Source organism: Trachinotus anak, unplaced genomic scaffold, assembly GCF_046630095.1.
Source record: "Trachinotus anak isolate AG129_WGS33_773 ecotype Australia unplaced genomic scaffold, CSIRO_AGI_Tana_v1 ptg000002l, whole genome shotgun sequence".
In the NCBI taxonomy this organism is placed as follows: domain Eukaryota; kingdom Metazoa; phylum Chordata; class Actinopteri; order Carangiformes; family Carangidae; genus Trachinotus; species Trachinotus anak.
In genome coordinates this window covers 27,215,444-27,240,310 of record NW_027273853.1, presented here as the reverse complement: position 1 = coordinate 27,240,310, position 24,867 = coordinate 27,215,444, and the positions used below count along the sequence as shown (strand labels likewise).

Genomic DNA, 24,867 nt, shown 5'->3' with positions numbered 1-24,867 from the left:
TTTGTATGAAGTATTAAGTTAAATGTTATATTTTTGCTGGTAGTGTGAACAGGACTGAGACAGACTGATCTCAGTCATCTCACCATCTGACTCCTGTAACTCCATTAGTTTTATGAAAAACTGTGTTTGAGCGCCATCTAGTGGTGAAAATCACGGCATACACAATGTGACAGTATCTGTGTGATCACAGGGCTTTCCCCAGATTTTTTTATGAGGATGAAGAAGACATGCTCATAACTTTTGGCTAGCATCACATTCTGAACAAGGTACTTCAGCTCAGGTGTAAATGTGAGGGACTATATTTACATAAAAGGATGTATTGCAGGTAAAGAGTGATGCACGCTTATTCAAATTATATCCAACAAAGAAGCTTATTACTGATAACCGTAGTAAATAATGCTTAAATAAAGGCACAAACAAACAGCAAATCATTTCAAAAGAGAGACCAGATGGGGCTCAGTGGATTAAAATGGTATATCCACAGCATGAAAGATTGGGACTCTACTCTATTAGAATGACAACTGATTAAATGCTACAAATGAAAGGCAAAAACAACAAGATATTCCTCATTTTATATTCAAGACCTGTACAAAAACATTAGAACGTGCCCTGGTAAGGAAATTTAAAAAATCCTACTATTAAACTCAGATGTACTCACTCAGTAACAATTTGCTGTAACACTTTCCTATGGGACTAATAAAGGACTATCTTTTCTTAATATTAAGATAAAATGAAATAATTTTGTACTTATTGATCCCCAGTAGGAATTTTTGCATTACAACAACACAAGACCTGAATGATAGATAGGAGCAGGATACACAAGTAAAAAGTTATTTGTTAATAGTAATGACAAGTAATAGAAAGCCTTATACATTTAGACCTTTGTGCATAAATGAACCGTATGTGTAAAGCCGACAATGCAGCTATAAGTTTTGCAATATTAATTTTGGAATTAGTTATTGATTTGTGCAAATACCTATGTTTCATGCAGCTAAGAGCCACCACCTCTAGCTGCTGCATATTTGTGGTGTCACTGTCTCTTGGATTACTTGCTGTATTTTGCTTCATCAAGCTTATAGTGTTTTTGCATAAATGCCAAATGTGAATATTTGCAAGTTTCCCTGTTTGATATGAGATTTTGTGGATTTTTTGACTGTTAGTCAGACAAAAGCTGTGTAATCTGAACATCTGAAAATGCAATCTGATAGCATTTACACTATCCTCTGACTTTTTTATGCAGTAGAAAGTCAATTGATTATTAAAAAAAAAAAAAAGTCAAACCTTTTGATAATGAAAATAAGGTGAGGGAATAATACCACCTGACACACAGAAAACATAACCAATTTAATACAAATGTGTCTCACAATAAATTAGCTCAAAATAAAGTAATATTTAAAAATAATTTTAAATCATTTTAAACATTAAGTTGAGTTTGGCATAGGGTCTCTCTACAGGAAGATGGAGGATGGGGGACATATTTGATATCAGTGGTGCAATTTCTATTTTTTTTAATTTTTTTTTTTTTTTTTTTTTTTTTAATAATTTGGTGATGAATCGAATAATGATATGGAGCGACCCAGGGCCTTCTGGGGGCCCCTGGGCACTTGGTAAGCGGGCCCCTGAGGAGCCAGGGAGAGACTGACAATCAGAGCCAGGCTGGGAGGCCCCACCCATGCCGTGACGTCACGGGGCTCTGACAAGCTGGTGGTGCCGGAAGAAAAGATGGCGGATCATGAGGAGCAGCTATCCGACGAGGAAAAGGTAAGACGCCGATTTAATCGCTGGTTTAACCCCACTGAGCGGGGCAGCTCGGTGCCTGTGAGTTTGGGGTTTGTTGGTGTCCGTCCCCCGGTGCGTTACGGCGTCGTGTGGCGTTATCGTTGAATTAGTAGAAAAGCCCGGGCCTCGGCTCAACCGCTGCTGCTGCTGCTCTTATTATTTTTAGCTCAACTTCCGCTCATTTGCGAATCTCAAAACGGAGGCTCCTTGTACGGTCCTGACTCAAAATAGGAGCCGTGTACATATTATAAATGCACCTAAGCTCACCTCCCACGCCCTCTTCGCCCTGTGGACATGCTGTTTCATCCCTGTGTCCCTGCTCGTTTGTGTTATGGAAGTTTTCATACACCAAAGATCGGTAGCTAGTTAGTGTAGCTTAGCCGCAGCCTGCTATCAGAGACCCAGACTTGCTAACACGCCCTTTTCTGCCCGTTGACACCGCTTTTCTGAGGTTCCCCTAAGATATATTGTTAAGTGGTGTATTTTTCAGATGATTTATTTTTTTTTAAATTAGTCGAATGTCCGCAGCAATGCCCATCCTGGGAGCTAGCTTGCTAACTGACTGCTGTACTTGAAATAAGTAACGTTTCACAGTCGGTGCAATAAGTGGGAACTTATATGAGCTTCAGCTGATCAACGACATGAAGGAAGTGACCCAGGATGTATCATCACACCAACCATGTATAGTTCAGAAAATGTGCTCATGCCTGCTTTCTCATTTAAAAGTCTTTTTGCAGCTGTAAATGTCGCACACCAATAATTAGTCTTTTATTAATGGTTGAGCGAATGTGGGAGTCAAGCAAGATTGTAAACAGGGTTCACACCCCTGTTAGTGTCTGGCGATAAGAGCACTGTTCACTTTCCTTTTACATTTCCTTAAAAGAGCACACACACACACACACACACCCACCCACACACACACACCCAGTGCCCGGAGACAGCATGACTCTTCACCTGCTAGTGTCTGATCTGTCTGCAGGGATCTTACTCCCACTTTACTTTAAAATGGCATTAGCTGAAATGTTAAATGGGTTGAATTTGGTTGGCAGCCTTAGATTCATTGCACATTTTAGCCTCTGTTAAGCTTTGTTTGCCTTTTGGTCAGGAAACAGAGCTTTTAGCTGAAACTATTTATCAATTAATTGACAATTTGATAATGAATAAATCCCAGTAATCCACTGGTTACAGTTGTACAGATGTTGGTCAGAGGTTGTGCACAATTTTGAGACGTCTGTATGATCTCCACTAACTTGTGATGTATATTTAAGATTTAAAAAAATATTAAATGACATAACATTTAATTACAAAAATAGCCAGTAAGTGGATAAATAGCAAAAATAAGCCATGGTCATAGTTTTTCTTATTGGATGTACATGTGTGGAGGTATGTGTATACATATATACCGGATACCCTGTGTTGTGTCTAAGTTGAACTGTTAAAATTTTACCAAGCTTGTTAATATCACTGTAAACCATTACGAGCCTTCCCCACTCTGTATGTTGTGTAATACACCATTCAGAGTTAGAACAATGCCTGGTTTTATTTTGTTCACTTCCAGCCTGAGTCAGAAGTTTTTTTTAGAGATTAGGCAGCTCGTTGACCCGTGGGTGTGACTGCATCATCAACACACAGGCATCAGCTGTTAGCTCAACATTTCATTACAGGCTTCAGGGGGGTGTGTGTGTGTGTGACTGTGGTCACCTTACGATTTTGTAATGTAACACACAGGGCTCACTGTTAATGAAGTGCGTTCAGGTGACTTCGACGTGAAGCTGTGGTAAAACGGTTAACAACTTTCGATGTTGGTGCTCTGAAGAGGATGGAAGCTTTTCATCTCTTAACCGCATTGGTTTCCACAATTGTCAAGCCACTTTCACTGTTTGACCAGACAGTTTGATTTTGTAGAGCTGAGAGAATGCTTGTTGGTGACCTGCCAGGCAGACTGCCAACATTACGCAGTATTTAGCTGGTGGGAACTGTTAATATCCTTCTCCGATTATGATTGCTGTGGGACCGAAGTGGTTACATTATGCATCCATCCGCTGTATGTCGTGCAGTTAAAAGCACAGCATTTCTATGAAAACACTGCAGTTGCATTCTCCTGTCTCTCCGGTGCATTTGCTCAGAGCAATCAGCCATCTGCTCTGGCCCCTCAGCTTGTTTTATGCAGCTCAGAGCAAAACTGAAAAAGGAAGGAAACAAACGTTATCATCTGCCTAACATTTACAGTGGGTTTGAAAAACTGAAAAACTTTCACTGGCCAGTCATGATTTGCACAATAAAAGTAAAACTCCAAATGATGTTTGATAACCTGTCAGAGGCAGGTAGTGTGGACAAACCAAGCCACAGTCAGAATCTCTCATTACACAACTGATGGTACTTTCCCGCACCAAGCGACAGACCTGCAAACTTGCAAACTTTATGGGAATCCTAACCGGCTCTGATCTGACATAACTGAGATGACTGTTTAATCTATTTTGGAAGAAGAAGCTGGGAGACACTTTGATACGTAGCTTTAGAAAAGTTAACTGAAGCCATTTTGTTTTTTATAGCAAGACTGCTACTGTGTCAAAGACAATAAATAGTTTTGAGTTTGCCTCTGTGACGGGCTTCCTAAATGTGTCCCAGTGGACTGAGGAAATTCTGTCCTGTTGCTGTTGTCGCTGTCAGCATCACTTTGCGATTCTAAAAAAATAAAATAGACCCAACCCAAAATTTCCCTGAATGGGAATTAGTGAATAGTCTCTTCTACTTGTAAATGATTAAACAGCAAAACGAGTCTCGTCTCAGCCACAGATACCATATGCTTCTTGCACTCTTTTTCAAGTCATTTGGGCACTGGCCCACCAGCTTCCTGACTTACAGCACAGAAACCACAAGAGTATAACAGGAAACTCTCATTACACAGTGCATTTGCTGTCACTTCTTTTGTCTGTTCTTAACAACCTTGGCAGGTACGAAAACCAACAAAGCGCTCTTCCCTTTTCTTTTTTTTTTTTTTACTTGTCAACTTGATTGTTTCTTTAGGAAAACACCTGAAATAATGATCTGGTAGCTTTTGTGATGGTGCTGCTAAAAAAAACCCCAAAAAAGGTCTGTACAGGAGCCGGGTGTCTGAGCTGTAGTTCCTGTTTCAGAGAGAGGCAGATCTTTCTGTCTCATTTGGTGAGGATGCATAATGTCGTGTAAAGGCTTATATTCCAGAGGGGAAGTAAGATGATGCATTTATAGTCTTAGTTCTCCACATGTTTTATTGTTTAGATGTTGTTGCCATTAATGATATCCATTCATGTTGAAGCTAATGTGATCAGTTATAGATTGGTTAGCTGTAATTTTACCATAGTGGCAACAGCGTTTTTCAGTTTTACCATTTAGTTGAACTTGTAGTTTGTTGGGAAGAAACAGTTTTACACAGCGAGTTGGTGGTTGTTGGAGTTATCTTTTTTTTAAAGTGTACTTTGACTCCACATAATGATTTTAGCCCTGAATTAGCAGGTAGTATATCAGCTGTCAGGTAAGTACACATGAGATACTTCAGCCACATGCAAAGGTCGGCGTAGAAAAATGAGCAAGCTAAACAAACATTACAGTTCCTCTTTAGGCCAGTCGAGTTCCATAATAAGACACGACATAGCACAACTTTTGTTTAAAAAAAACACAACACTGACTGAGATGTGTATGAGGCCCAAACCTCTCTTTATCTGAGCAACAGGTTGTAGAGTATGAGTGAGTAAACAAGGCTGTAACCATTTATTTTCAGAGAGTGCCACTGAAATGTACAATTAGGACCACGAATACAGCCTTTAACTGGTTCATTTTCATCATACCGTTCTCTCTCGTTGTTTGAGGAGTTAGCTTTTACTGTATATGTACATGTGTGACCCAGACTGTTATTTACACATAGCATGTATACAAGGAAAACAACAATTGAGGTCGATGTGACAGTGATTCTGCAATGCACGTGACAAGACAGTTGCTAAAGAGATAGTGAAGACAACGCTCGGAAGCAAGCAGCACACAGATTCAGTGAAGTATTTGAAATTGGGGGTCAGTGGCTTGGTTCCTACTGGGGGCACCAGTGTAAAGAACACATGTAGAGCACAGTACAGTGAGGCATTATAGATGGAAGCATCCACTAAATCCCATGTTTAGAATTAAACCTGTCCAGATATTTAGGTTATGCATCTGACAGGATCTGTACAAATATTGTGACGAGAGAAAAATAAAATCCACCTCTGGCTATAGTACATTTTTATGCAGTATTGCAATACAGAGTGCTTCACATCATACAATATATTACAGAAATAGAGATAAAATACATTCTTTTGTTCCAGCAACCTGCTGAATAACTCAGTTATTACACTTGAGACCAGAGCACTTCGTTTGATTAAGTTTTTTTCTCAGATTTTGTAGTTTGAAAGGAGTTTTATTTCTGTGTGAGTAAGAAAGGACAAAAAGAAACTTCAGACAAATTATAATCCTCTTAAACAGTTGCACTATATTAAATAATGGTGAAATGAAACCGTCCCTCATTTTGACTGGCGAGCGCCACTGGAAACTCCCAACAGCCCTGAGCTCGGCTCGTGAAAAGCTGTCTTAGACCATAGTTGGATGCTGAAACTTGGTGGCATCTCCCTTTAACTGAAGAATGTGAAGACAGAGGAGCACTGTCTGTACGTGTCGGGGATCTGGAGAAAGCACTATTCATGCTTGTTTGTCTCAACCTTTGGGTAGAGTGCTGTGTCTTTAGGGCCCCAAACTGGTTCCCTCTTTAAGGGTTAGAACAAGCTGGAGCCTCCTTATCAGATCTTAGGGCAGAGAGCTCCCTTTTTTTCTCCTGAGGACAGTTTTGAGAGCTGTTAGCAAATCAGTAAGATCAGTAAGCAAATCTTAGTAATGGTGCTTTGAACTAGATTACAAACTGGTTGACCCAGGAGTTTCCTATAAAACGGTAAATGTTAATTTGTAAAGACCAGTGGCTTTACACTGAGGTGCCTGCATACTGGAGGTCGCAATGCAAGCTACTGATATCCCATATATTGCATAGCTGACTGCTCAGGGTAAAGTGACACTACTTTTACCAGCACAGTGTAAGGATAAGTCATCGGGGTGGGCTGGAGGTGACAAATGAGCACGTTGGAAGTAGACAAGGCAGCATTATTCAGGTTCATTATTTATGCAGCAGAATGAGAGCAGGGTCACAAGTTTGATCCCAGCCAAAGTAAATATGGTGGAATGTGTGATTTGTGCTTAACAGATGATTACATTAGTTATTTTACACATTTTTGCCATTTTTCAAGTTAAGATTGATAAAGCATCTATTTTTTTGATGCTCAAACCTTGTAATGGATTTATAATTTTATAAAAATGTTATGACTATTGTGACAGCAGTGCACGACGATACAACATCCACTTTCAGGAGAGTTTTGTCAATGACACAGCTGCATTATCTCCAAACTTTTACATATTCTGACAGGTGTGGGGAGGAAGAGGCGACCACACACTGTCCTCAGCTGCTCATTAAAGAACATTTAATACTTTTAAGAATAAAATATTAAAATCACATTTATGAGCTCAGTAGAAATCTGAGTATATAAATCAACAAATAGAAGCATCATATAAAGGAGACAAATTACCAAGCAACTTTTTAGCAAGTTTGAAGTCTCCACAAGTTAACATTCGTGCTCCACTGAGATGAAGTGAAACCTGTGGCTTCCTGGGCAGAAAGAAATCTGAAAACTTGTTTTATCATTTGTAGATAGTGTCCTGAAACTTCACTGCTATGAGACGGGACCCCCCAGTGAAGACAGCGGAGCAGGTGTCATTGTGTCAACCAGAGTGAATATGAAGCACTGGTAGAAAAAAAGAACAATGCACCAGAAATGCATGACTCTGTTTAGCATATTATTATTTAGCTTTATTTGTTAGGAAACCCTGCCAAATAAAGCGACAAGTTTCTGCTCCTGAGGGTATTTATCTCAACATCACAGACCCGTATTTCTTCATTTCGAGACGCCGCCACCTCCTGATTTTCATTAGCAGTGGAATATTTCTGACATCCCACTGTGGACTTAATATTCATAAATTATTGCACCCACATCCCAGCCCATCGCCCAACCCCCCAGTATTCACCAACATCAGCCTGGTTTCCCTCTAAATTTGGCTTTGTCTCTGGTGTAGCATTTCCAGGCGCCTTCTCCCGCTCTATCTAGGATATTGAAATGGAGGCATGCCAGAAAAGAGGATCAAAGTCAGGGAGAGGATGCAGCTTAAAATGCCTGCGGGACAAAATATTGCTTCATTTTATTCCTGCTGTTTTTTTTTTTTTTTTTTTTGTTCTACCATCATTATTTCTGTGGATCTGGATTGGCATGATAAGGCGATTTCGTGTGGTTTCAGTGTCAGTTTGTGTCATCTGGGATTAAGAAAGGGCGCTCCCCAAGAGGGTGTTGGGACAGTGCAGTGGGAGTGTCTGTATCAAGGAAAGGAGGGGTTGTTGGGTAATATGAGGATGAATGTACAGTGGGCAAGTTGAAAGACTAGAGAGCAGCTGGTGCTTAGGCCACGAGAGCACAAAGACATGAGGAGCCCACACTTCAGGGGGTGCCTATGTCCCACGGTCTTTGTGTGTGTGTGTGTGTGTGTGTGTGTGTGTGTGTCTGGTTGCTCCAGTGTTATTATTCCAGCTTCTTGGTTGGGCTCCAGACTCCATCCCCAGAGAATCCTTAGAAAGATAAAGGAGTTGACTGTGGGAGATACAAAATAAAAAGCCCTGTTTCAAGCAAAAGAAAGACTTTGTCCAAGATCATGATGAGTGTGACTTTGATTGAGACATATTCAGATAACATTCATCCACAAAAACACACAGCAGCAACTGTCAGCCATAATTACTTGCTGTCTCTCTGTTGCTGGTCTTTTTCTTGAGATTTGAGAAACTGGAATGAAAGAACGTTTGGTTGCTTTTGATTAATTGATTATTAAAATTGTTGCTAATCAATTTTCTGTTGAAGGACTCGATCATTTAGTCTAGTCTAATGGCAGATATATCAGCACTTGATTCTAGTGAATTGATCCAAGGGCAAGGGTCAGTGTTTCTAATCCTGAATCTATGTTTTGCTAACAAACAGATGATACAGTTAATCAGGAATAACTTAGGAAGACGACGTAGCAAAGTTTGCCTGACGGTGTTCATTCACCGAAGACTACAGTTCCCTGTTGAGACTCTTTTGCTCGAGGTTGGTCCTTTGTGTTGCACGTGGCAGTCAGTACTCAAAGATAAAACTAGGTCTCAGAGCTCTGTAGTGTCCCAGTAGCATGTGTCCCAGCATAACAGGCTGCCATTAGAAAGAACATTTAACCTTGGAGCTCAACTGCTGTTCTACAGTAATTACCTCTGCAGAGGAACTATTAGTTCACAAGTTATCTCAAAGTATTAACTGATTTAAGTTATTTTAAGTTGTTGACTGAGTTGTTTTTGGCTGGAATTCTCAGAAACTGACCAAATTACAACATTTGCATTAATTGTCTTTGTCTCTCTGAAGTCTCTACCTAGATTCCTCTGTGGTAGAAAGCTGTTAAAATAATGCATGAAGCAGACTACTTCCTCCTGACTGTGCAATAGGTTTGTGGTCTTGCCACTTACCGTACGATCTTGCCTTCCAACAGCATCACCACAGCGCTTGAGTAAGATTCGGTTCCTTGGTCTATAACAGTGTACCAGGACAACCAGGAAAAAATAGTTATCACAATACTTTCTACAACACAATACTTTCTTTTTGTGCTGTGATAAAATATTTGTACCCTTGCTAGTCAGCACCAGAAATACTAGTCAATTAAACTAATTATTAATATTTTATTAATGCACAGTGCCAGATAACTGTTGGTTCTGAAATGTTGCAGCTAGCTGGGGCTGCAGCCTCCTCTCCCCACGCTAATGCCCGCGGTAAAGCAGCAAGGTGGAAGGTGAATAAACAAAATAAGGTTGTATGTAGGCTGCTGGTGCTAGCACTGCTAACGTTAGCAAACCACTCTCCAAACCAATGTTACATGGTGTGTTTTCTTACTAATCTAAATTATGGTTTAAGCAACAGAGAAATAAGTCATCAGGAACATCTGTAGTCTAAACATAGAGTGATGGTGTTAAACATGGAAATAACCAAAATTAGTATTTTAATTTGATATATTTAATTCCTGTGTTGTCAAAGCAGGATGTAGGTTCTTGTCTTGCTGCATTAGTAGATGTGCTGAGGAGAAGAGGAAGTATTACAGTTCAAACTAGCTTTTAACAGTCAGTGCCTCACTCATAATCGGCTAATGGAGTATCTCTCCTCTCCGTCAGTGATTCACTTTAACTCACATCACTTTCCCTCGGCTTCATCTCCTCTGCTCTCCGTGCACTTTAAAGCAGTTAGCATGGCTTTGCTGTCGGATATGATTGTAAAACCCTGCCTGTCCATTCCTGTGCAGTCTTCACTGGTCTCTCCCTAGCTGTAGGCATTGCACAGCTCATTTTGCAACTTCACACAGTTGTTCACAGAGGAATGAAAGTCTTTATTGTCAGCAGTATTTAGGTGTTCAGTGTCTGTCTGTTTTTGTGCAAACCACACCAACTGTCTGCAGACAGTCAGTGATTTGTCTGGACTTTAATTCTCCTCAGTGGGATTAAAATATCTGTAATGTCTTAACAGTAGCCAGGTGATGTGGAAACTGTTTCCTGTAGGCGTGACTGTATTTGTCTTGTGTGTGTCAGCCCTGTAATATTAAGGGTGCACCTTGCCTCTCGCCAAAGGCATGCTGGGTAAGGCCCCAGCCCCTCATGACCCTGAATAGGATAAGAGGTTGAGAAAAAGGATTAATGGCTATCATTACACTATTGCATTACACTGAAACGGCAAGACAAGACACAGAAAAGACATTGAAAAGCACAGTGTAATGTTGTTATTGCTGATTATGAGACTGTGCATCCACTGTCAAATAGTCAGTACAGTGGGTGTGCTGAACTTAGACTCTATTAATAGACTTAACTGAAACCAGATCCGGGCATAGAGACAGTTCAGTTGGGTGTCAGATGTTTCAACTATTTGAAGTGAGTTTAGTGAGGTCAGTTTATCTTGTCGTTTACACCTGCTTATAAACTTGTGGGAAGATCAGACGATCAGTCGTTTCATTTATTAAATGTTAAAAAGGCAAGAACGATTTAGCTCTATTTAAAAGATGTGTAAAAGATTCATATCCAGTGTGGATAGGAGACCAAAACAGAGGAAAAGAACTTTGTGTTTTTAAATGTATCTGTGGTTTACATGGCTCAAGTTGGACTGTATGCAAGTTATAGACGGGTTATTCACTTTGGTTCAGATCAAGAGAAAGCCAACATTTCAACCTGGCTGAAGACACAGCTAGACATTACCTCACCACATTAAAGTTTTGATTTGTTTTCTGGAATAAAAATGACAAGAATTCGCTGCACCAGAGGGTTTTAAGAAATATTTGATCGTTAAGTTCACATGAGCTACAGGGAGACAGTGGTTTTGTATCTGAGATGCACCATCAGTCATCAGGGCCTTTAGGAGGCATCTGAATAAAACCCAGAACATCAGCCGCTGTCAGGACCTGGGGGTATTGGGTTTCACTCACTTTATTCTGATGACTGCTCTGGATGACGTGGGTTCACTACAGTGTAATCCTACTTCTTGGGACAGGCCACTGGAGTAACTGGAAGATGTTCCCTGCATATGGAAAGTGTGTTTACACTGCGGTCCAGTGTGACGAGGGAGATCCAATGCAAATTACTCTTTGCACGGGGATTTCAGGTCACAAACACACATTCAGCAAAAGTGGGTCATGATGATTTCACAACAAAAGATTAAACTAATGCAGATAAACTTTTATCTCAGCATTACACACACACGCACACGCACACAGACACACACATGTTCCTCCCAGAGTGCCTTCCTCTCTCTCAGCATCGCTCATTAGCGAGAATCAATCTGCAGCTCTGCACGAGTGCCGGAGCACTTGTATACACACACTGCTAATAAGGGCCTGGGGGACAGACACACACAAACACAGACACTCACACAGACATTCACACACATACATATGAAGACCTTTCCCTGATACACCAACTTGTGAGATTGGGGGGAACCTGGCTGCCCTGCGAGTGATAGAGAGAGCTAGAGCGATACAGAGGTAGGAAGAGAGAGTGTGTGTATTAGTCCTCAGCGCATTTTTTTTGTCCATATATGGTTGTAAACCATGCGGGGGAGGGAGGGGCTCTCGTCTTGCTGTCAGTTTGACATGTGACCTGGAAACAGGAAGTGTTGTGGTGCAGAAGAGAAGTGAGGAAGAGGAAAAATGATTGCTCAGATGTGCTGTAGAGTGAGAGAGACACTGAACGCCTCACTCCACCCCCTCACCATTGACACAGTAACATTACACCCCCTGTTGGCCACAGAACATACATATTTACATTCAGTGTTCACGGTGTAAACATTGTAAAAGTGGTGCACTGACAGTGAGAGCAGCACTGGGGTAGTTTAAAACTTCAGCAGTGGTGGAGGAAGTATACAAATCATTTTACTTAAGTAAAAGTATCAACACCATAGTGTGAAAATACTCCATTACAAGCAGAAAGTAGTTCTGCATTTTAATTAAAAGTATCATCAGCAGAATGTAATTAAAGTATAAAAATGTAAAGCCATTATGCAGAATATCCATTTTCAGAGTGTTGCTGATTTTACTCTGCCAACTGAATCCTGAAGTCAGAAGAAGGGATCAATGATTAACAATCAAGACAAATGTCACCTCATTCTTGAAACAATATTTAATAAGCAGGTTGAAGTCAGTACATGTATTTAGATACTTCCCACTACTGTGAGTGAGAATTTCATATTGTGATTAAAAAGGCTGTTGTGTTTCAAAGCCCAAGTGGTCCTGGATTTGTCTATTACAAATTTTTAGGAAAAATTTAAATATTTTAAATATGAGCATATTGAGCATGTGTGACTTTTTTGTTATTTTTATCATGGTCTGACTGAATTTCAGAAAAGCAGTTTCAGAGATATTGTCAAACATCCTGTTTAAACCACTTTAGACTGTTTATGTGAAGGGTGGGTTTGTTATGAGGAGGGGGGATGGTCTGTGGCGAGGTTCTTAATATTAATATATCAAAAACATATCAAAATTCACCGCAGTGACAATAACATGTCGAGCTGGAGTCTCAGGTTTTGGACAATGCCTGACGTAGATTCATCATGTCTACATTTTACACCTGCTTTGTGTTTTGTTATGAGTGTTTGTTTTGTTGTGGGTGACTTCCTAACCTGTGCTTTGTGTTTCTGTGTGCAGGTACGCATAGCAGCTAACTTCGTCATCCACGCCCCACCAGGAGAGTTCAACGAAGTTTTCAATGGTGAGTCTCTCTCTCTCTCTCTCTCTCTCTCTCTCTCTCTCTCTCTCTCTCTCTCTCTCTCTCTCTCTCGCTCTCTCTCTCTCTCTCTCTCTCTCGCTCTCTTTTTCTCGCTCTCTCTCTCACTCTCTTTTTCTCTCTCTCTCGCTCTCTTTTTCTCTACATAATATATGTTATAAACATGTTAATAATACCGGCAGGTGAGGTGTGATGTTATTGCTCACTCCACTCTGTATGAATATCATATATCATTTGATTTGAACAGTTCTCAGCTTAATAATTTGAGGCACTGATTCATCACAGCACATAAAAACTGTTCAGGATGCTATTTGAATCTCCACGGTTACGAAAACGGAGCCCTTTGTCCGGAGCTAATTTTAAATTAATGGACCTTAGGTGACTGTTTCATTTCTTCCAACAGGATTGCTGGATTATTTACAGGCACTTGAACATAACATGTTGTGCATATTTTCTGTTTTGTCACTTAGAAAACCACTTGAAGATACAGTGAAGCAGTGAAGTGTGTTTTGCAGGGATTCTTAATCTACATAAAAACCGCAGAAGTCAAAATTAAATCCAGACAACTAACTAACATATGGATACACTGAGTTTGGTTTAAACTTAGTTTTGTGTTTACGTATTGGTATATATAAAGTATATAATATATTTATGTTTGTGATTAGCTAATATTGATCAAAATTTGTAATTTGTTATATGACTATTGAGACTGTCTACTATAAGATTGTTTTAGAGATTCAGTATTCAGACATTACCATAGCCTCCAAACTTCATTAATCTGTTGTTTCTCAAATGCAGCACACTGGATCACACCTAAATGGAGTAAAACCATCATTAATGTATTAATGCTATTACTTAGATCTGTGGTTGTTCCACAATAACAAGTCAATACTTTACCCATACAAAGCTACAAGGAACTTATTAGTTTTTTCTCCCCTGTTACAATGGCAAACCTTTATTGCATAATAATTTACAAACTTTATCTGCTGTATCTCAGCACCTGTTTTTATACATGAAGTATTAGGTGTGTAGGTCTGTTGTCAAGCGATTTGCTTTTCAGAGTTCACTGACTCTTGGCAGTTGAACAAAAACAGTTTATTTTAGTCTGTGCAGGCGTATGGAAATAGTCAAACTGAGTCCTGCAGTTTCTAACACACGCGAACTTGACTCAGTCTGATCCCACTTCTGCCTTGTGAAAACAAAAGTTTCATCTCTTCTTTATGTCATGAAATAAAATAAGTAAAGAAGAATTAAAAATATCTTGGTCGGGGAGGTGGGGAGAAATTTGCAGAGAAGTAATGGGGGTTGACAAAAATCGTAATCGCTTTGGCTCACCCTGCAGCAAGTGTTGACACCACAATGTCAAAGTAGCGCCCCTTCAGAGAGAGAGAGAGAGAGCGCGTGTGTGTGTATGTATGTGTTTTGGCTTTGTTAAAGCTTCGTCCTGGCTCGATAAATGTCGTCACCTCAGAGGAGCGCCGGGGGGCTGTCTGTCTGCTTCTTATCACAGCCTGACAGCCACACACACACTAAAACACAATCCCCTATTGCCTCTTTGCCCCCTTTCATCTCTGTGTGATTTTACAGCCGTTTCCACTGAGCTAATTTACCATGTCTGCTTCACTCCCCTGACATGAATGCTGCAAAGATTGACTGCAGGCAGCTTTGTCTTTTGTGTTCGTGTGTGTGTCATGGTGCTAATCTGCTGTACCTGTCTTCTTCCTCTTCTCTCCTCTTCTTCTTCTTCTTCTCCTCTCCTTTGTCCTAATCTCACTGTTTTCCTCCTCAGATGTGCGATTGCTGCTCAACAATGACAATCTTCTCAGGGAAGGTGCAGCGCAGTAAGTCCTCCTCTCCTCTTCCAGCTCTTGAAAAATGTTTTTTGAATTTGCAAAAAGTATGGAGAAAAAAACATGGGTCAAAGTTCAACAAGCAGTCCCTCTCTAAACACAGCTATGTGGATGTAATATTGTGCTTTTTAAATATGATCCTGCAGTTAATGAAAATTAAATGGAAAATTAGCCTAAAGCTGTGGACCTCTGATGTCATCATATATCATATAGACAAAAATCTTAAAACACACTCTGGAAATTATGTTTGGACAAAGTATGACTAACTTTTCTTGCCTGTCTTTTCAGTGCATTTGCACAGTACAACTTGGACCAGTTTACCCCGGTGAAAATCGAGGGCTATGAAGAACAGGTGAGTTCATGCTTCAGCTTTTGACCAAAGACAAACGTAGCAGCTCAGATGCTAAAAAAAAGTTTGGGTTTGGAAGACATCATCGGTCTGAATCAGCTGTTTATTTAATTTGCAGCCATCTTTCCTGTTGCTCCCCACAGGCCCCCCCTCATTCAGCACCTCCATCTCATATATTTTTGCTAATTCAGTTTATGTCACATGAGAACCTGCTGCTGCTGCTGCACCATATGTATCACTTATTAGTTTAGGTTCCACAGGTAATAATGTGTTATTACCAGCCACCGTTTGGCCAGCTGTGCATAATTTACCCCGGCCTGGGGGGGGGGGGGCATTTTCACCAACAGATTCCACAAGGGAGCTGTCCAACTATTATATATACATTTCCAACTATGCTGCCGGGCTGTTCGTTCACTGGCAGGAACCCTGAATGATGACTGTGCTCACGGGTCGGAACGCCGTCATGTTGGCGGGTGTTGTGGAAGGTGTGATCCCGTCGTGAGACAGTGTTTAGTTTATAATGTGAAATCCCATTTATAGTTTGGGCAGAATTTTTATTTAGCTGTTGCTTGCTTTTCAAAATAACAAATTAACATCAAAGTATTTAAAAGTTGTGATTATTTAAATGCAGGGTGATAACTGAAATAATAACTCCAACATTATTCCAGTTATGACTGTATATTGCACAGTTTATGAACAACCACAGCCTCACAGAGCAGTACAGCTCTAGGACAGTGTAACACGATGTGCTTTACAGTGGAGAAAAAAGACAATAACAGAAACGTATAACCAGCTTTGTAAAGTGGGGAAATCAACAACAAGCTCATTCAGTTTTTATTATTGTTGCACTAGTATCACGGTCTCATGGGAACTGATGCAGAGAAAGGGGATTGGATAAAAGGATGAAACCGGCCCCAGTGTTCATTCTGCCATGTCTCCTCAGGAAACAAGATCACAAACACGTCTTTATTTTAACATCATTGTGCTCGTGTCTGTGAGTTTCTGTGAAGGATGAACACCATGGTGTGTTAGCCTCAGTAATGATTGCAGTATCTTATGTAATGATGTCATCATGTCCCTCTGTTCCCACATCACGGGCTGAAACTCCCCTGTCTTATACCCAGCAGCCTGAGCTGAGTGTTGAGGTGGAAGACGGCAGATGGAAAGTTCAGGCTGATGCCTGTGCTCCTGTCTTTCTTTCGCCTCTTAGTTCTGTTTGTCTTTTTTTTTCTTTCACTCATTGCATCATTTTTATTTACGTCTTCATTATTCTCTCCATCTCCACAAAATCTCCTGCCTTCTGATATCTGTTTATGCTGTTGTTGTCTTTTGTATATCTCCTTTGTTAAATGCATTTGTTCACCTTTTCTTTTTATCTTTCTTTCTGTTGTTTCCTTTATTTCCATCTGGCTGTCCTTTCCGTTTGTATTTCTTCTCCCACCTCTAATTCTTCTCTCACCCCTCTTCTTCCTTCCCTTCTCCTTCCATCTTTCTCCTCTCCAGGTCTTAATCACAGAGCATGGTGACCTTGGGAATGGCCGGGTTCTGGACCCCAAGAACAAGATCTCCTTCAAGTTTGACCACCTGAGGAAGGAGGCCAGTGACCCGCGGCCTCATGATGTCGACGGCTCCCTTGAAGGGTGGAGGAGCGCCGTGGACTCAGCTGTCAGGGCTTACGTCAAGGAGCACTATCCCAGCGGAGTCTGCACCGTACGTCCCAGCCCACCTAATTAGCACCTTGCTGTACATTCAGTCACTGAAAGGCACAGTTCACCTCAAAGTGACAATTCTGTCATTGTGTTTTAAATTTAATCGGTCAAAACTTTTTAAAATGTCAAACAAGCCACAGTTTTACTACCACAGTTCTGTCCCAGCCTTCTCTCTGACATTTGATGAATAAAATCTGATTGTTTGGAGGAAAAAGCCATAAAATGACCGTCACACTTCTCTAAGCAGTTTGTGGAGCAGGCTGGTGTTTCCTGCACCTTGTTGTAAAACCAAAGCAGGTGTAGGCATTTAGCACTTTGCACTATGCAAACAGTAGTTTATTGGAAAGGTCTCAAATTATTTGACTACTCCCTTACAAATGACACTGACTACACTGTTTTTCAGCCGGATTTTGCAGTAAATAGGGAAGTGTCTTTGAATGTTTAACAGACCCTTGTTTACTAAGTTCCCATCAAACAGCCTCCAGTGTTTAAGCTCTGTCAGGCAAGTCAATAAATAATCTCCAGGTCCTCTAGCTGACCCTGATGTCTTCTGTTTCATTAGAGAAAGGAGAATTTACCCAGGTTTTTTCATTTTTTACAGCACAAAAATATTACTAGGACGTGTCGAAATGTGGGATTGTCATGTTTTTAAAAAAAATCTTTTTATGGTTATATTTTGTATCTTTCTTTTGACCAACCAACATTATCTCAATTTATTTATCTAATGTGCTCGTTCAAAAGAAGCAAAGGCAACAAGAACAAGTATTTATTTCAACAAACCCAGTGCCCTACAGGAAGACATCATAGTCCTATATTTAGAAACTGTTGCAGTTCACTCTAAAAAGCTCCTTTTGTGCTTCTTAGTTATTAACACGAGATGAACACGCTAGAGTTGTACTGTGTGTGTAGCTGCAGTTTGTAGTTGCTCTAAAGATGCTGTTTATGTTACAGCCTCCAAGTTGCAGGTTGGCATGAGATTAATTTTGTAGCTGTTAACCACAAACCATTGTGTGATTCAACCGATGCACAGGTACAGCAGTAAAGTGAAAGTTGTGCCCATCAACTAGCAGGGGAAGGTGAAAAAGAAAAACCCTCTGCATGTGAATTCAGGTCTGACAGCATTGTTGCTTTTCCCACTAGATTTACGGGAAAACCATCGATGGACATCAAACCATCATCGTGTGCATCGAGTGCCATCAGTTTCAACCAAAAAACTTCTGGTAGGTTTCAGTCACTTACTTAATACTTCTTCTTCCATTCTGCACCACTGGGATTTGAAACTTCTGATTTATGTATTTAAGATATAAGTTTTTTTTTTCCTTTCTACAGAGCATGTAGAATTCCTTGCAATGGTTTTTAAATCATCATCTAAAACATCTGAATTTTTTTTTTTGAAATGATGAAAAGCTTCAAAAGCCTGAAATGTTGTTTCATATGTACAAGAGGCTTCAAAAGCATTACTTTAATTGGCACTTAACTCCGGAGCACTAGACTGTTGGCCCTCGTAAGCATCGCTGAGCCGTCTCTGATCGGGTTAATCTAATTGGATAAGAACTGCACCGATCCTCTTTGCTGCTGGGTTTTACTGGCCTTATGGGTGATTGGGTGTAATGATCCCTCAACTTGTGTATGCGACAGCCACTGGTGTCAGCAATGTTTCAGTAATGAGGAACCGAAAGGGCTTTAATATAATGAAATGTATGTACTCTTTTCCTCTTCTGTTTCTGCTTCTAGTTTTATAATTGGATGTAATTTGGTGTTTGGATTCAACTATTTTGTGTGATTAGATTTGTTTTCTTGAAACAACATTAACCGTACAGCTTCAAAAGAGCACTCTTGGCATTTTTGGAAATTGGACTACAGTTCAACCTGCTCCTTATGTGATAGAAGAAGAAATCTAACTTCATCTCATGACTAATGAAAGAGTTTTGTTTTATATCAGATGATATTAGCTCCAAGCCGGCATTTAATGGTCTTGATGCTTATTTATTTATGTGTGTACGGAGCAGGGTTATCCTCCAAGTGATGTTAAAACAGTCTGGATTCATAGCTGTGGTGGCAATGGCTGAACAGCAAATCCATTTCACATCTGTCACTTTTTATTAATCCATGTTTGAGGTTTGGTGTTATTTAATGATCGTTATATATTGGTGACAGATTAAAGGAAAGACCAACATGAAGGTGTTGAGCCACAGTTTCTGGAGCTCTGCCAGGGGGAGCGAAACAGATCATATTGTGGTTGTGATGATGGTGGCAGATGTTGGCTCTAAAACTCAAGATAACATCTCGTTTCTAGATCTTCTCAAGTGACAGAGTGTGGTAAATATTTTTTGTTTTCCTGAGGCAGACATGTTTTTGTTTTTTTTTTTTTGACAAGGCACACAGTACAGGTTCAGATTCAGTTTGGTCTTACATAATGGGAAAGCTCTGTAAAGCAAGGAGCCTTACTATTTTTCTGATATGTAGAAAGAAAAAGCATAGTGTGAGAGATGTAACAAGTGATTTAAGTCTGTTTTTTTGCACAGGAATGGACGCTGGAGGTCAGAATGGAAATTTACCATCTCCCCCTCCACCACTCAAGTGGCAGGAATCATGAAAATCCAGGTATTTAGTTTAAATATTCCTTTCTGTGAAGATATTTTTTTTCTTCATAGAGTCAGTACAGAATTAGACATTTTCTGATAAATATTCTGTCACATTTTCATACTTTCTCAACAAGACTTTCTTTGTTTCTGGTACCTTTGGTTCCCTCTGGTTTTGATGTTGATATTATTTCCTTCATTATTTTCTGGGTTGTTTATAGAGAAGCTTTGGGATTTCTCTGTCACCCACAGCTTGTATTGCTCCTTTTATACAGTTTATATCGCATAGAGATACAGAGTGAATTTTAGGTACCAAATGAACCAAACCTTCACTTTTATCTTTACAGGTTCATTACTATGAGGATGGAAATGTTCAGCTGGTGAGCCACAAAGAGGTTCAGGAGTCCATGTCAATTTCTGTGAGTATAGCTGAACAACCTTTGGTAACGTGGTCTCACAGAGAAGGAGAATCAGTGTGTTAGGACTGAAGCAGACTGGGACCTCAAATATAAGCAACAGCCGTCAGCAAGTTCCCTTGAAGCCATTCTTGTCGTTTCAGATATAACTGATGACATCTCATATATTGAACATATTTTCACTATTCCACTGCTTTCAATTTACCGCAGTGACAGTTTAACCACCTGAAAGTACTGTTTTGACCTGCTTACATCTTGCCTGGGGATGTGTTTTTTGTTTTTTGCTAAATTGTTTGCAGTGTGGAGGTGTTGGTTTTGGGTGCACCTTCACCCAGTCTTTTGTTAAAGACAGCTTTCACCCTCTACAGTGAAAATTACTTGAACGTGTCGTCCTGTCTTTTTTTCAGAATGAGGCTTCAACTGCAAAGGAGTTTGTTAAGATCATGGAGGCTGCAGAGAACGACTATCAGGTATGTGATCTGAACTGGATGTTCTGATTGATGTCACTTGTAGCTTGTGTGTAAAGAGAGTTGTTTAAAACACATTTACATTCAGGGCTTGCTAACACTCATCTTAAACTTTCAGTTATTGATTTATTGATGGAGTTTTTAGGGACATGTGGTTGGCTGAAACGATACATCATGTTTTACTCTTTACCAGAAATAAATCATGCATTTCTTTCACACTACAAACCTACAGAACAGGATTTTCCTCACGATGTCCAGTTGTTTTAGGCTGCGACAGCTGAGTCATTCTAATGAATCTGGGTGTTGTATTTTAACAGAGACTGCTCCTCCGCAGCTGCCCATTCATTAAAAAAAAATAAAGATGGCACAAAACACTGTCATAGATGAATCGTAATCTCGCTCTTTTTTTTTTTTTTTTTTTTTTTTTATCTTGGATATTTTTAAAGATCCCATATTTTACACTTTTACACTTCTCTTTTATGTGATATCCATCAGAAGATATATTTAACCAAAAGCCATCTCAGTGTAGTTTTACATCTCCTCTCTCAGGCTTCTCTCTGGAGCTCTAGTTACAACAGGTTGGTGAGCCAATCAGAAGAGAGAATCTGAGCCTCTCATCTGATTGGCTGTTTCTATTCTGAGTGATCAATAAATCAGTCAATAAAAATAAAGCAGATTTCAGGTAAAAAGCCAAAGAAACCAAATCCTGCCAGGCTGGATGGTGGGTCCAGGATAGATTATGTAGACTGCTTTGTTGTGACATCACAAAGTTCCAGAAGTCCTGACGGCTGGTTTTAAGGCTCAGTGTCTGAATACAGGCTGTGTGCATTTCTCTCTGGACTGAGGCTTTGATACTTTCACAGTATTAATATAGAACCTAGACCTGCTTTATAATCACAAACACATGGACATCTACCTTCATACAATATGCAACCTTTAAAGTATAATTTGAAAAACAAATCAAGCAAACAAAACCTTCATCATCCTACACATTCAGCCTCTGGCAGCGAAAACATTTTCACACTTGAATTTGTTTGAATGAATTTTAAATATACTCTCATTTCCCTTCCCTCTCTTCCACCTCTCTGTTATTCATTCCAGACGGCCATCAATGAGAATTACCAGACCATGTCGGACACTACCTTCAAAGCCTTACGCCGCCAGCTTCCTGTGACACGCACCAAGATCGACTGGAACAAGATCCTGAGCTACAAGATCGGCAAGGAGATGCAAAACGCTTAAAAACAACGGAGAAGATAACAGACAACTCCCCCGCCCCACCCCCTCCCAAACAACGTTGCATGACTGGATAGTTGTATCGTCTTTGTACAAAAATTAGAGAAACAGGGACAAAGAAAGGTTTGGTCTCATAGTCAGATGTCACCTTACACATTGGATGTCTCCTTTTATTGATGTTATTTTGTTTTTATACAGACACTGTTAACTCCACTGTATATTGAATCTATGATGATAATCATATTTGGGAAGAATATAACTTGAGTAAATATTACAAGACATAGGAAATGGGGGCGGACACTTGTATGCAAAAACACCCTTATAAAGTACAATATCACATGTGTGCAATATTTATTGTGTCAGTGAGACCATACCTTTTATTTGACCTGCTAAAAAATTTAAATTTGCAATGATGGTGAAACAAATGATTTCTGGGAGAATTTTGTCTGCAATTTACTGAAGAGCTCAGATTATTAATGGCTGAAAAGAATCCCTTCACTTCACGGTTAATGTCCCATATGGTCAACAAAAAAAAAAAGAAAAAAGAAAAGGTTCTTTGTGTTCATTGACTGGTATCTTTGGCACAAGCAGTCACCACTGTCAGCCACTCAATGTTCTTGTCCCTTCATTTTGGTACTTCCCTCACCGTTTGTCCTGTTTGAGATCTCAAGCTCGCAGTGCTCCTGGCTCAAATTGCCTTTTTGACTCGACAGCCTCTGAACTCTCACTCAGCGCAGGGAGTTCTGTGACCACCTAACAAGCTTAATTAACAAAGTCATCAATCGCTAAGTAATGTGCATAATGTCCAATTTACAATAAAATCAAAAAGTATCACTTTCTCCTTCAGTGCTTATTTTTATTAAAAAAAACAGAACCTGACTGTATTATATAATAACAAGGCACATTGTAATATATACCTGTATGAAACATCATGTCTGTCAGTTTGGTGATTTATTTCCATGAGAGTAATTGTAATTCAGTCACAATTATGTTGGATTAAATGACAAATTTTCTATTTACTGACTCACTCATAATTTCTGATACCCTGCATTGTGATACAGGCATTAAAAATGAATAATGTATATTACAGACTCAGGTTGTAATAGGGTTCTTTACACTACAGGAAGTATTTCACTGTACACTGTCCTAAAACACAGGTTATAACAGATTTAATTGACGGATATGACACAGAATCCAAACAGTCTTTAGTGTACACCACATTCCTTAGATGTACAGTCTCACTGTACTAATGTCAACAACCATTAAATTAAAATATCCCCTTGATGATGAACACTGACAGGTATTGAGTAAGACTTAGGGAACTAACTGCGATGATTACATTTCACACTGACTGACCAGTAATTTAACACAATTCCCAATGTACCAACTCCACATATCAGTGGTTTGTCATTTACCAGAAAAAAAGGTTATCAAAACACAGTATACACGTAATTACCAAGTAATTGAGAATGAGACTTTTTTTGTTTTTTATGTCGACATTATCTGATTTGGTGGTGTTGTGAGTTGGTACTGTACGAACATGAAGTGCAGATTTTGGGTTAAATGAAAGATAAATCAACTTAAAGGGGAATAATTTTAGGGACAACGCTGCTTTTAAAGTAGGTGAAGTGAATCCAACAGATAAAAACAAATCAGACAGTGACAGTACTGCTTTTACCCAACACTTTTAACTAAAGCCGGTGAGATGGTTTTGAATTGTATTGATCTGTGAGGAGAAATTTGGTTATTACAACAAAGATAGAAGCAGATAGACCAAAGAAAAATGATGCCACTAGTATTTTATGAGTCATTTTGTGGTGATGAGCCATTGTTGGTGCAGATGAGAAAAAAAAAAACTGTCAAACTGTGGAGAGAGATAACGCTGCTTTCATTTTCTTGTCTCCACTGATAACTTTATCATGACATCAAAAGCCTCCTTTATCTGCAAATCAAACATGTTTTGATTTATATGAGGTTTGTGTATAAAATCTACAGTCTCCCACCAGTCTCCCTCAGTGACTCATCTCTTTAATTATCTGATTATGTTCCCATTTGTTTTGATTATATTGTACAGTGTGTACCCAGCACACACAATTCTTATGTATCTTTATTTTTTCTATAATTTATATCTATCTATCTATCTATCTATCTATCTATCTATCTATCCATCTAGCTAGCTAGCTAGCTAGGTAAACACTTGCTAATGCTAGTACCACTGTGGGCTCCTAACTAGCGTGTATTTATGTATTTTATCTTGTTTTATATCGCTATAAAAAATGACAATAAGGTGTTATTAGATCCGTTTTGAGTGTGTTTGTGAGAACCTACCTTGACACACAGGTAAACAGGTAGAGCCGGTGACAGCGACATCCTGAGGCGGCCGGGGCTAAGTGTCCGGGTTAGCCAGCCGGTGGCTAGCTGGCTGTTAGCGGTTAGCTAGCGCAGACACGTCTACACAGACGGTCCGCCGCTGCTGGAGACCAGACACATGTTGAACTGCTGCTGGGAGACATGCTAGCTCCGAGCGGGGCTTTCGCCGGTTTTCTCACACACACAAATTGAGGTAAGCTCTCACACACACGTCGCTTTAACGAACCCCTTGATGCCGCCACCTGAGCTGCCTCCGCTTTTTTTTTTTTTTTTATTCAAAGTTTTAATGTTTTGCAAACGTTAGCCAGCTCATGTTAGCACTGAGCTAGCTGGACGAGTGGCTAACGCTTAGCCAAGTTTAAATGGAAATCCTCCTCCTCGGGAACCTGCGTGGCTAATGTTAGATGCACATTAGAGCATCAGGGGGATATTCCCAGCTACACGTAATTACTTTTCCTCTCCCAGCACCTTAAGTCAGCTCAAGATACCAGAGCTGTATTGTTTTTAATGCTCTCCGTGATGAGTCAATGCAATATCTCTGATCTGCTGCAGAGTTTACAGAGCCAGGCGTGTGTCAGGCATTGCTTCATCCTGCAGAGTTTCTCTCAGGGGGATAACACTTATGTTGGGGATGCATTGTAAGCAACCTCCAGAAAATAAATAAATAAATAAAAAATTAAAAAA

General features: G+C 39.9%; 2 protein-coding genes and 1 long non-coding RNA gene across 8 annotated transcripts in view; 2 read left to right on the top strand and 1 right to left on the bottom strand.

Annotated features, from left to right (window-relative positions):
- Positions 1 to 1,659: 1,659 nt before the first annotated feature.
- On the top strand, positions 1,660 to 22,828 carry LOC139606791 (F-actin-capping protein subunit alpha-2). The gene is made up of 10 exons (XM_071459146.1): positions 1,660 to 1,761; positions 13,126 to 13,189; positions 14,994 to 15,045; positions 15,343 to 15,406; positions 16,907 to 17,113; positions 18,253 to 18,332; positions 19,638 to 19,716; positions 20,042 to 20,113; positions 20,518 to 20,580; positions 21,679 to 22,828. Exons 1-10 carry the CDS (start codon positions 1,723 to 1,725, stop codon positions 21,817 to 21,819), a joined length of 861 nt encoding a protein of 286 aa, XP_071315247.1. The 5' UTR covers positions 1,660 to 1,722; the 3' UTR covers positions 21,820 to 22,828.
- Positions 2,689 to 24,274, bottom strand: LOC139606801 (uncharacterized). Its single transcript, XR_011684693.1, has 5 exons — positions 24,142 to 24,274; positions 14,916 to 15,071; positions 11,413 to 11,504; positions 9,422 to 9,482; positions 2,689 to 8,525 (listed from the first exon to the last, which is right to left on the bottom strand). It is a non-coding gene; the product is annotated as an uncharacterized lncRNA (long non-coding RNA).
- The window catches only part of LOC139606740 (suppressor of tumorigenicity 7 protein homolog), a 50,947-nt gene continuing 50,315 nt past the window's right edge, over positions 24,236 to 24,867 (top strand). For 4 of the 6 annotated variants that reach the window (XM_071459082.1, XM_071459076.1, XM_071459067.1 and 1 more), the window contains exon 1: positions 24,236 to 24,376. The gene's annotated coding sequence lies outside the window, so the exon portion shown is untranslated. The remainder of the gene's footprint in view (positions 24,377 to 24,867) is intronic. The other 2 variants (XM_071459095.1, XM_071459085.1) reach the window with 1 other exon arrangement.

Excerpts from the sequence above, each read along its gene's own strand:
- LOC139606791 (XM_071459146.1), top strand. The coding sequence starts at position 1,723 with ATGGCGGATCATGAGGAGCAGCTATCCGACGAGGAAAAG. Across the intron at positions 15,046-15,342 it reads CTCAGGGAAGGTGCAGCGCA|TGCATTTGCACAGTACAACT; the intron begins GTAAGTCCTCCT and ends CTGTCTTTTCAG. Across the intron at positions 20,581-21,678 it reads CTGCAGAGAACGACTATCAG|ACGGCCATCAATGAGAATTA; the intron begins GTATGTGATCTG and ends TATTCATTCCAG.